General features: G+C 38.6%; 1 protein-coding gene across 2 annotated transcripts; it reads left to right on the top strand.

Moving 5' to 3' along the window:
• The first annotated feature begins 34 nt into the window (after positions 1 to 34).
• On the top strand, positions 35 to 12,543 carry LOC114144345 (zinc finger protein 3 homolog). 2 transcript variants are annotated; one of them, XM_028017063.1, is made up of 12 exons: positions 35 to 261; positions 3,374 to 3,521; positions 3,706 to 4,103; positions 5,711 to 5,870; positions 7,367 to 7,419; positions 8,193 to 8,340; positions 8,434 to 8,520; positions 8,635 to 8,709; positions 9,160 to 9,246; positions 9,601 to 9,669; positions 10,845 to 11,087; positions 11,430 to 12,543. In XM_028017063.1, exons 1-12 carry the CDS (start codon positions 46 to 48, stop codon positions 12,212 to 12,214), a joined length of 2,469 nt encoding a protein of 822 aa, XP_027872864.1. In that variant the 5' UTR covers positions 35 to 45; the 3' UTR covers positions 12,215 to 12,543. The 2 variants fall into 2 exon arrangements, with proteins under 2 accessions (XP_027872864.1, XP_027872865.1); XM_028017064.1 differs by lacking the exon at positions 35 to 261 and adding an exon at positions 1,065 to 1,284 and having other exon boundaries at positions 9,139 to 9,246.
• Positions 12,544 to 12,630: the final 87 nt, after the last annotated feature.

Below are 12,630 nucleotides of genomic sequence, written 5' to 3'. Positions count from 1 at the left end.
CTGCAGGCCTGTTTTCTTCTAGGATGACGGCATTATTATGAAAGCATGCTATCCTTGTATATCCATGTTATATTCTCTCCAGAACCTCCAGAAAGTGAGTCCATCAGTTTAAACCCCTGTGGACCTCCTCCTGAGGGTTCAGAGGTCACCCTGCAGTGTTTTGTACTGAACGTCGCTTCTGCTGAAAACTTCGCTGTGACCTTTTACAGAGGTCAGATGCCACTGGGTCACGTGAAAGCCAACAATAACCGAAACGAACCGGTTAGTGAGACATTTTTTTTTAGACAATGCAGTCCAGTTCTGGTGCGAAGCGAAGCTGGAATTGGGAGTTGAAGGATCACAGCCCCCTCTAGTGGGGAAGTCAGATAATCACTGCTACAGTTTATTGTAAATTCAGAGACACATTTGCTGTGCGTGTTACTGAAACGTTTGTTTATGTCAGGAACCCAATTTATTAAGTGACACATTATATCGATTAATTACACACAGACCGATTATTCACGTTTTTAGTTTGGTTAATTATGATAATTTTCTATTCAATTAATGAAAACAAAACATTTAGGAGTAGAATATTACATCAGACTAATAAAGAAAAAACCTTTAAATACTAAACTTGAAGGTTTTAAGTACTAAAAATACTTTTAATCTGACAAACAAACCACTTCAAAACATTTTGTAATTTGTTAAATATGACTGCATTCTTTGTCTTCAGATAACGTCAGGTAAACATCCAAATAGAAATATGTTTTTTCAGTCTTTGGCTACATGGCTAGTTTTTAATAGGAAGAAATCCACTCATGATGTTGATTCTTAAAGTCTTCAAATACAATTTAACCAAAACCAGCCAACTTTTTAACAAACGCCAGAAAATACAAATATATATTTAAAACAAATATTCATCATTTCATTTACTTCATTACATGGACCTGAATTTACTTCTTCACGTGTAGAACAAAGGAGGCGAGGTGACTAAATCTGCCAGACAGAAGGATGCAAGTCGGGCTGAAATGATGCGTTCAAACAAACCTCGGAAGACTAAAAGCAGGAGGCAGTAAGCAGTGATAAAGATACCTAAAGCCTCGAAGAAGAGGAGGGAGCTGAAGAGGAAGGCCGACTTAACATAAATAAATAAATAAAAAAATAAAAAAGCAAGCAGCACAGACTAGTACATGGGACCTGACAGCTGCTGCTTACATCTGACACGCCGCTCCAAGCTGGCTCTTTATATCCCGTTTATATCCCGGGTTTTCCTATGACGTCCTCCGACAGCGCAGTATGGTGGAGGTAACGTCGCGAGCGGAGCTGCGGTTTGTTTGGAATTAGCCAAACAGTTAACAGTTAACGGTTAACTAGCTCGGTTAACCGTGACGACAGATGAGAAATCTGTTGTTTCTGTTGTCAACCTGCATTCATTCATTCAGCGAGCTTCAAAGTGATAACTGGCGTTTTATTTAGGAAGTCCAGGCTTCAGGCGAACTAACGGGGCCGTATAAAATGTCGCTAATTTAATCTAAATCCGATGTAAACGCAACACAAGCAATATAGTCACATAATGAAGCGTTGTCACTTCGTAAATGGTAGCTGGATTATGAGTAGTGAGTAATTCGCATGCCGTTGTGAAATAATGGTTTAGGTCATATTATAAGACGAATATTTATTTTACTTCATTTTTTTAAAAAAATATGAGATCACATTTTCATCACTTCACCCCAAACTAAAAAGATGCCTGACATTTAGACCTATAAGACTCAAACTTTGGCAGGGGAGGTAGTGAGGCTAACGTCAAACTTTTAGTTAAACACAGGTGGAACAACTGTAAATAAGTGTAATTTTACATTCTTCATAAAATTTACCCCGCTAAGTATAATGGAGAAATTTAAGAGAATATTAATCCCAGTTTTTGTGGTGGTCTTCCAGAAACCCTAACATCTGTTTTTTTTTTTGGCACTGCCCTTTCAAAAACAGCAGGTTTTGGAAGGAGCTTAACAGGTTTGTTCATAACATTTTGAGGGATCTTTTTAAAAAAAAAAAAAAAAAATTTGTTTTACTAAATTCCTCAGAAAGGATGCAAAATGTTTTTGTTTTAATTATAAATGTTATATTTTTTTAAATCAAAATTGTATACTCATTTATGTATTGATGAAATGCCATACTTTCTTTATTTTCTTAAAAATATGGAATTATATGTTAAATCAATAACACACTCTACCTCAGGACAATTTCCATAAGTAAATCTTTCCATGTCTTTGTCTAATTAACTCACCTGGTTATTCATGTAAACGCTGTGTTCTTCTGTATACTTCGTTTGTTTGTTTGTTGTGTACTTGCCATTGGTTTAAATAAAGCAAAAAATAAAAAAACAAAAACAGGTTCAAATGAAATTGTTAGTGTGTCAATTTTGAGAGGTATTGCAACTCAGTTAATTGATATTTATTGTAACCACTGGCGTACATAAGACATTCATAGAAGAAAAATCGCAAAAATGTTTAATGGCAATGTCTAAATATGAAATTATGCTGTTTGTGGTGATTTTCTTTGTGTGAAAGCTGTTCACGTTTTAGTGCAAATCCAGAACTATGAAGTTCTTAAGTTTGTGAGGTTTTAAAATTCTGTTCCTCTTCATAATTTCCTACATAATCTTGGTTTGTGTGAAATTTTCTTTAAAGGGGTGGTGTTACGTAAAAACAGCTTTCATGTTATAATATTATTCTCTCATCAAAAACATACCTACAGTGTATCCTTTGCTCTTTCATGAAAGTTTGAGAAATCCTTTAATCTCCCATGGCAACCATCCAGCTCTGTAAAACACCTGGGTGGACATAGCTCCGCCTTCAAGGAAGAAGCTCCTCCTTCGAACTGTAGTTTCTAAGCTTCTGAGCTTCTGCCTCACAGAGCAGGCTTCCTCCATAACTCCCTATTTAGCTCCTTCAGACTAGCCAGCAGCAATTAGCAAACACCTGGCGGAGCTGCGCCTCTGTTGAGCTCATTATAGGAGTTATTTCTCAGTTCAACGCTGGTAAAAATGTTGCAATGACTCCCTCAAGAAAGAGGAGGAGTTTTTTAAAAGACGCAGGCCCAATTTCAAGGCGTTAAATTACAAAGTCAAATTTCTTTAGTCATATTTGATATATAGCATTTTTTTATATAAAAACTGCAGTTAACATAGTTACTTGATTGTGCTATAAAAAGTCACTGTGGCTGGAAAACACATGATGCACATGATGCTGCCTCTAATGCGCTTTGAAATGAAATCCTTGGTTTTGACATGAATCGCTTGAAAATGTTGCTAACATCCCTATTAGTAGCTGTTGATTGAAAAATGTTTCTGTTTTTTCTCTTCTTGTCAACCATATTTTTTTCCTGGTTCAATTAGGATCCTGGACTTCAAGATCCACTGAAGGAAAACCGTTGTGGGCAGACGGCTAGGCAGCAGCAGGAGAGAAAAGCGGCAGGAAGCGACACGCCAGAGATCCAAGTCATCATCAAAGAGGAAGAGGACAGCTGGACTGTGAGTGAAAACTGTGAGTGGGAAAACCAGAAATGTATATATTCTTATTTAAGCGGGGTCCTATGGAGAGGGCATTAGCTGTCGACATCTTAGCATCTTCCTTTTGATTAGCTAAGCTAAAGTCTTTACTCTGAACATGGGGTTGCTTACTGGTACTTTTTCTTTTTCCTCTTCTGATGCACCTTTACGAAATTCAGATGAGAGCCTCGGTTCAGAGGAAGGGAAGAACAGAAGCCCTCCAGGCGCTGGTTTTCTCCTCGGGAAGGAGAGTCGTGCTCCATACGGAGTAAAGGCGCATCAGAGTGAACATCCAGACCAGCCGAATGAGCCTGAGCCAAATGAAGGAGAGCAGAGACGCACGCTCACGGTCTCTAACGAGAAACTCTGTCGTTCTGATGGTGATGAAGGAGAAAATGTCCGTCGGTGCCAAAACGCCAGAGAGAAGCCGTTCTGCCGCCTAGCACGGGACGTCTCGCCGAGTCCCAAACCTGACGTGAAATCCAGCCAGAGGACACCTGAGGAAGAGGAGGGTAGCAGGTCTTCAAATGTGGCAGAAGAACTACATCGTCCAGAAAAACCAGCACCGAACCAAACTGTACGAAACCTGTGGGCCAGATTTTTTAAAATCATTTATTTAACACTGGGCCTCATGCAGTTTATACTTTTATTGTTTCAGAATGATAGTTTTATAGCACTGGTTTGAGTATATAGGAATAATAACATTTAAACAGGATGTGATAAGAACCACAACTGCAGTTATGTATTCACAGTCATTTTGTTAGAAAACTTGGAGTCACGGAGTGCAAAAAAACCCCAAACTTTTTTTAAGTATTCAATCTCTTGTTTTTCAGACAAACATTTTCATACCACTTTTTTAGGAATGGACAATATGGCTGAAAAACCTATCACTATATAAGCGTTTCATATCAGTCAATATCAATAACTATCAATGAGTTTTTTTGTTTTAAATATCTGAAATGCTGCCAAACGGGTGGCGTGACATTTCCTGTTTTATCCACAGTTTTCTCTCCAAGCTGTTGTTTTTTTATTTTTAAGCACTTATGAAGCACAATGGCAAAACCTGAAACTGCTGCTGCGCAAGTTACTCAACAGGTTGTTGCTAGGTAACCAAAGAGCAAGTGAATTGATGCCATCAATCTAGCTTAGCTGGTCCTGAGAGGTTGAGCGGCTGAAGCCTTTCCTCTCCCTACATGTCCCAGAATGCTGTGCGGTTCTAGATCAGAGTTCAGAGAAATGATTGAAAATTCAATCAGGTGTAATATCTATTGATACTGATAACCTGTCTATGGTGATATATCTTATTATTGATGTATTGTGCAGCTATACCCCTTTTTATAGAAACATATCTGAAAATGCTTAACCAAACATCAAATTTGTCCAGATAATTTTATAAAAAACTTTGTCAGTATTCAGCACAAATAAAATATAAGTAAAATATCACAATGTTAGTTTCCTCGCTGGTTGCAGGTTGAAATAAATCCTCGTTGAGAGCTGAAATGTTTTTCATTTTTTTATTTTTAGGCTGCATTGGAACGTATTTAGTTTGATACAAGCCGAGAAAAATATTATTTGACGAAGTTGTGACTTCATATAAAATTTAATTTCTATTTCCAGTGTTTGGCTGTGTGTCATGGTTTACTAAAAAAAGTCCAGGCCTGCAACCATTCTTTATAATGTCAAGTAACGTAAAATCTGACTTTTGGATTGTTTGCAGCCTTACAAGGGAGTCTTGTTTTTGCTTTCAGTGTCTAATCAGGACAAATTGAAGTATTATTATATCAAACTGTAAGAAAGAATATCTGTAATTATAGACAATTTTATTTTTATATAAAACCCTCAAATAATTGATTGCAATATTTTGCGAATTATTGACTATTTTCTAACTGAAGTTTTTAGTATCAGTTCCAGGAACAAAATGTAAAAGTCAAGGTTAAGTTTCAGTGATTACGTCAATGATAGTAAAGCTCTTTTCGTCTTCAAGAGCTGCCATTATTGCAGCTGAAGCAAAGCACTTTACAAAGAAGAGCATTGAAATAATCTCATAGTAAAATAAAACAGGACATACAAATATAGAAATAATTTTCTGCAGAAGGCCCGTAGATGAATTGCATTGAGTTTTGCAATTGTCTAAAGACGACATTTTGGCTTCACTTCTTGATGCTACCTGTGCTCTGTGCTCAGGTTTCCTCGGACCCGAAGATGACCTCGGCACACCTGGACGGCCGAACGCTCCACTTAACAGTCAGGCTTCAGACCGGACCGAAGGAGGACGAGGAGGAGCCGGCGGAAGAAATCGGAGGTTTAATCAACTCGGACGGAGAGGAGGTGACATGGGATGGACGTAAGTTGATTTACAAGTTCGCTACGTACGTAGCAACCCAGTTTGATACGTATGTGAATTTTCTGAAGCATTTTGAAAGTAGCAGTGGACATCTATTGGTACCAAACGTGGAAAACAATGTTGGATACAGTGTGAAAAAAACTCCACAGTGTATCAGTGTAGCTGCTTTGAAACGTCGGCAGCTGGGGTTGCCATAATTCCACTGTAAAATTAGCGTATTTTAGAAAATACGGTAAAGTTCTGTCGACAAAAACTGACAATATTTTACCGTATTTGCTAAAATACGATAAATGTCTGGCAACCACAGCTGCCGGTATTTTACCGTATGTCCTAATATAGGGTAAATTACCGTATTTCTTAAAATACGGTAAAATACCGGCAGCTGTGGTTTTCCCTTTGTAGAAACGGCCATATACAATAATGCCCTACTGAGGCAATATTACGGTATAATATTTTGGCAACCGTGACTTTAGCAATTTAGAACTGAACGTTTTATGCAACTTACTATAAAAACAAAACATATACCGTACTAGATAAGTGAAAAACACGGTAGGACTTTATGATATATTGACATTTAATTGTAAAAAAATCTACTTTATGGTAAATTACTGGTAGCTGTTGGTACCAGAATGTTACCATAAAAATTACAGTGCAACATACAAGGAAATGTAGTTCATCATCATTTCAATATGGAAAGTTATAAAGAAAATATGTCCAAATTAAACAAAGTATAGACAATGAGTAATCTGCTGAAAAGAATAATTTCTATTTAAAATTTTGTAAAAAAAAAAAAAAGAAAGAAAAGAAAATCAGCTAAAAAAATGTTTCCTGTCCAGTTTCCTCACAGTATTACTGAGATCTGAAAAATAGGCAGCATATGTGTGTAAGAGATAACCTATTGTAGAAGAAAAACATAATGAAAGGATTCTTGCTCTGGGTTGAGAGTAACAAACCACTGAGTCCAGGCTTTGCAACATGGATATGGTCTTCCCAGTCACAGGTTGAGCTTGAGACTCACATGTTGTCAATGAGATGTTTACCACAAAATCCTCTCTGCAACCAAACAAAAAACACAGATAAAAAACATCAGATGAAGACCTGTTGTTTCAGGGAATTTTCTATCTGTTGGTATTTTACCATTTTATACCGTGAAATTTATGGACATTTTTTTACAGTGTACAGTTGAGGAATTATACTATTCTGCAGTACAATAGTTTCAGCAAAGTACGACAGGGAAGTGATGGGCTGAGCATCATCCAAACTCCATAGTAATTATTGTTTATGAAATTAGTTAGTTTCACTTAGTTAGTTTAAGTTTCTTCTAAAAAAACGTAACATTTAACCCAGTTAGTTAGTTTCACGCTGAGGGCCGGGTCTGTTTACCAAAGCAATCCCTCCTATTCCAACACAAAAGGCCAGGACCCAGGGTTAATCTCGCAAATACTTTAGTTTTCCTCTAAATCTGTTGTATGTCTCTCCTTTATCCATTTTTGCAGGAAACGTTTCTGACCAAGAGCCTGATTGCACAGAGGTTTCCCAGTCTGAGAAGGTAACTTTTTGTTGTCTTTTTTAAAAGACGTAACATTTAACACCAGAACTTCCCGGGTTGCATGGACAGACAGACAGAATGTTACGTAGTGAAAAAATCATTTCACCAACTGTTCTGGCTTTTCATAAAACTAAACGACCTAAAGTAAGAAATATCTAGTCTGATTTAAAGAGGTGGTATTATGTATTTTCCAGTCATAGAGTATCATTTTATTGCACAATCAAGCAAAAATATCACCTTCAGTTGTTATGAAAATGCTATATATCAAATATCACTTAAAAGAAATTTGGGTACCTAATTTATCGACTCGAAATTGGGCCTCTGTCTCTTTAAGAAACTCCTGCTCTTTCTGAAGTTCCACCTTCAGAAAATCATCACAACATGGCTCCTCTATTGACCCTTTAATAACGTTTCTATCAGTATAATGAGCTCAGCAGATGAGATTCCACCAGCTAATTTCTGCTGACTAGTTTGAAGAAACAAAGCAAAACTCCAGGGATGTTTTTAATGAGGGAATAAAATTATAATATGATGTAGAGCTCAAAAAAGTTTTACATACTTTTACATAATGCTTCCCCTTTAATGTCAGAGAGGATGGAAAAAAGTTGTTTTTTTATGACTGAGGATGTAGATATTTGGTTTAAACTGCCACCTGTCTTCCACTATCATAATTTAATACCGTTTTCATACAAATATAAAATGCACTTTTGTGCTCTGATAACGGATTGTGATGTTTGTTTGTTTTTTTTTTTTTAAATGATTGTGCCAAACAGGAAGTCATCCTGGTGCATTCTCAAAACTCGAGGGACTGCGACAGTCCAACTCTCATCATGGAAGTTGTAGGAGACGAGGAAGAAAACAAGGAAGAGGAACAGGAAGAGGGAGTCGTGAGGACGACGAAGATCTCAACTTCACATCCTGGTAAACACGACATTAGACAAAAATGCATAAACGTGCCGAAAGAAAACTTGATTTGGTTTTGAGGTTGTTCTCTTCTTAATTTTTTTTTTTTAGCAAGAACGCGACGGAGACGAGCGAAAAAGGTCAGAGGGCGACCTTTGGCAAACCCAGACAAAGGAGAGCGTGTTCCTTTACACTCTGGTAGGTGATTGGAAACAGGAAAGTGGCACAAGTGCAAATGGATGCTGAGATGTTGTTTTATTTAAATTGACATACAGTGTAAAAATGGGTGATTTTTGTCCGTCGCTGTTACAGCGAGGAGAAGAGTCCGAAGACAGGTTTCTCAGTCTCCACTGCTGTGTGAGGGAGACTTAGAGACACGTGAAGGAGGTGAATCTTTATGACAGTTCCTATCATAAACATACGGTCACCGATCAATGACATGCATGCTTCAAGGACTTTTAAAGATGATTCGGAACTGTTTCCTTGTTTATTTTTAGTCGTTACTTTTAAACAAATATCTGAATTCCTTCAAATATCTTAATTCCTAGGTCTGAATTCAGATTTTCTCTAATTCACACATGGTTCAAGCTAAACTAAATATTTACATGTATATGCTGATATTTTATGTTCCTTAATTGGAGACAAAACATCAATTTAGAAGAAAAAAACCCAACATCTTAAAAAGAAAATCTGTTACAAAAACAGCATGAGAATTTCATTCATTTCCATTGTAAGTGTACATAAACTTCTCCCTAACGCTTTGTGGGCAAGTCTAATTCAAAATATCATTATTGCATGCTGTTGTTTTTGTTATAGTCTCGCTATTTTATTTTAAAGTATCGAGACGTAGCCGAAGAAGGAGAAACATCTGCACCTATCCCGAACCACAAGAAATAAACTCCGACACTACCCTCTGTGTGACTGGTGAGTCCAGAAAACTTTTCATCTTGATTTGTTGCAGAGTTCGTGAAAACAAAATAAATAATCGTGATGTAAATGTATTTTTCCAGTTTTTTGGGGTTTTTTTTTGTAGTTCCTTTTAATGTATTGTAATGTGGGGTTTTTAAAAGAACCAGTGAAATGATATCAGAGGAGTTGCGGGTGTCTGACTCATCAACCAGACCTTTTTTTTTATCCATTAATCTGCAGGGGAATTAAAGCCCTTCCCAGTTTTTGCTTTACTCTGTTGATAATTGTCTCATAAACAGACGTTGTAAAATGGTTTATGCTGGTGTTGGCCATGATTTCTTTACAGCAGGATCTCTTTTCTTGTTACAGCAAAGCAACCCTTACAGAAAAAAGATGCCAAACACTCTGCTGAAGGAGAAAATGAAAACGTTTCTACTGGTAAGAAAAGTAAATGTATTCATGCTGTCAATGTGTTCTGATTTGTTTGCTGAGGGGAAAGGAAAGTGTGTACATTTACTATACGGTTGCCCAGTTTCTATTTTTTTTTTCAAATAATTTTTTTTATCTGCCACTGGTGGCAGATGTTCTGACTATAAAATGCCAAATAATAATCAAGTACCTTTTTAAAACAATAATCGCTGTGCTCAAGTAGGGAAAAAACTGAATTCAAAATTCAAAACTTCTGTGTTCGAAAAGTTGAAAATTTGCTAGAAACATTCTTAGAAATTTGAAAGAAAAAGAACAAATTTCCAAAAGTCGAAAATGTTCTACTATTGAAACTCAGAAATGTCCAAGATTTTGTTTTCTCCAAATTGAGAGACAAATCTCAATTTCAGTTTTTGAAACTTTTTTCTTCTTCTTTTTCTTGCTAGAAAATTTCAGATTTTTTTCTGGCAATTTTTTGACTTTTCAAACTCAGAAATGTATTTACTTATTTATTTTAATTATGGCAAATAACTGGAAACTACCGGTTAAAAAAACCCCCTGCATCACTCCTTCTTACAAGAGTAAACATTTAGTTTCATCTTAGGCAGAAAACCGTGTTATTTGTATGCTAATCATGACACGTCAAGGATATCTGCCATGTGAAATCATCAAAAATGATGTTGCACTCTGGACTTAACAGTGTATTCGCATGAATTCAGCTTCTTTTATTCAAGTTTATAATTAAATACAGTATATCTGAACATAAATAAAGGCTTGAAAACATCAGTTTCTGTGTAATTGATTCATATAATATGTTTCACTTAGTAAACTGAGTGACTGAGTCAAATGAAGTTTTCAGTAATGAATAAGATTGTATTTCTGTCCACTTCAAACAGTAATGCAAGGACATGCTCACTGAAACAGATGGTGTGTGCGTGTGTCACCGGTTTATTGTAAAGCAAAGTGTGGGGACAGCAGGTGAACAGGTAACTCCTGCAACTGCCTCTGTTTTATGAGTTCGCCATGTTGAATCTGGAATTCTGACTTCCGGGAATGAACCAGCTGGTTTTTCAGGTACTGGAACGCACACCGAGGCGAAATGGCACAATAAGCACTCGTTGGAGCAGGTCTGGTTGGCATCTCTTTGTTTTCCCCACTTTTACTTGACTGTCATTCCTTCCTTACAGGGAAGAGGCGTCCTCGGAGGAAGGCGTCGCGTGTGCCGATAGAAATCCCCCCGGAGCTCCTGAAACAGCCCCGGGGGAGAATCGAGCACCGCTGCTCCGTTTGCAGCAAACAGTTTCCCCACGCATACAAACTGGAGCGGCACGAGCTGATCCACACGGGGGAAAAACCGTACTGCTGCTCCATCTGTGGGCGGGGCTTCAACCAGAAGGGGAATCTCAAAACGCACTACAAAGTCCACCTTGGTGAGAGATTGAACAGTTCTTTAAAGGCGCATGTCAATCCATTGGAAGATCATCAGAAAGTTTATTTCTGCAATCATGTTCAAAAGGTGAAACTCATAAATGATAGAGCCATTGCTCACGCACTCTGTGTGTATATTTAAAGCTTATATCTGTGATTTTGATTGTTAGGTCTTAAATGTGCAGTATGTAACGTTTATGAAAAATATTTATTTACATATCTCTTAAAACTGTCAGCATGTCGTGACAGTATTTTATGAGACTTTACTGGCATATATAGTCTATATAAAACTTTCTGATGAATGAAGGATGAAATGGGTGTTTGTTTGCTTTTTCCTTCCCGAGGTCGAAAAGACGCTGTGGACTTCGAGGACGAGGTGAATCCCTCCGCGTCCGAACTCTCAGAATATCTGAAGTCCCTGCCGGGAGAATCAAAGATCCGTTCGTCCCTCCACTGCCTGGAATGCAGGAAGGACTGCAAAAGCCAGTCGGCTTTGCAGGCGCACCACGTCACGACGCACAGCGAGGCCGCGGCCGAGTCGGAGACGGCCGAGCGCGGCGCGGCGCGGTTCCTCTTCTGCCGCCGCTGCTGCGTTCAGTTCGACGACAAAGACAAACTGGAGACGCACATGAAGAGCCACGTCAAGGAGAAGCGCTACTCGTGCCCGGACTGCGGTAAGATGTTCATCAACGAGAGCTACATCCAGATTCACCAGCGCATCCACACGGGCGAGCGGCCCTTCCTCTGCTCGCTCTGCGGCCGGGGTTTCCACACGGCGTCTTCGCTCAAGCTCCACGAGATGCAGCACTCCGGGGAGAGGCCGTACGCCTGCTCCATCTGCGGGAAGACGTTTCAGATTAACTCCTACCTGAACGCGCACTACCAGACCCACATCAAAGACAGGCCGTTCGTCTGCAGCGTCTGTGGGAAAGGCTACTCCCGAGCCGAGGAGCTGAAGGTCCACCACCGTCTCCACACCGGGGAAAGACCCTACAAGTGCGGGGAGTGCGAGAAGAGTTTCATTTACCGCCAGGGGCTTCGGCAGCACCAGCGGACGCACGCCGGCAGACGAATGGGACCAACCAGGCAGCTTGGCAGACCCAAACAGCAGAACAAGCTGGAAATCTGACAATACTTCTGTTCACGCATTCCTATTAACGGTGTCACAGTAAACTGCTCTTTGCTCTTCTATCTTCCGTTCCTTTGGAGGTGGTTTCCGAGCTGGGGAACAGTTTGGAGACTTACTGTGTTTTCTATGTCTGTGTTTTCTGGCTGTGTTTAAGTTCTGTGCCTACGTCTTAATGCTTCCTCTTCGGTGGTAGCTCTTCTGTTCTATTTTAGTGCCTTTTATAAACTGCATGCCAAATAAAAATACAGTACATGTTTTTTTTTAAAATGCACTACATCGGTGTTATTTTAAACTCCTCGTTGTTGAAATACAAGCTTTTGTTAGAAACACTTCAGTGATTTTGTTTTCTTCATATGAAGTAATACGGTGTTTATAAAAGATGGAGAGAAATATTGCCTTTTTAATGCTTTAGTCCT

Source organism: Xiphophorus couchianus, chromosome 5 (assembly GCF_001444195.1).
Source record: "Xiphophorus couchianus chromosome 5, X_couchianus-1.0, whole genome shotgun sequence".
In the NCBI taxonomy this organism is placed as follows: Eukaryota; Metazoa; Chordata; class Actinopteri; order Cyprinodontiformes; family Poeciliidae; genus Xiphophorus; species Xiphophorus couchianus.
This window is presented reverse-complemented; position numbering and strand designations above follow the sequence as displayed.

Bases quoted from the DNA above. Each gene is read 5' to 3' on its own strand.
- LOC114144345 (XM_028017063.1), top strand. From the start codon at position 46: ATGCTATCCTTGTATATCCATGTTATATTCTCTCCAGAACCTCCAGAA. The intron at 3,522-3,705 runs GTGAGTGGGAAA...TACGAAATTCAG, and splicing joins CTGGACTGTGAGTGAAAACT to ATGAGAGCCTCGGTTCAGAG. The intron at 9,247-9,600 runs GTGAGTCCAGAA...TTCTTGTTACAG, and splicing joins CACTACCCTCTGTGTGACTG to CAAAGCAACCCTTACAGAAA.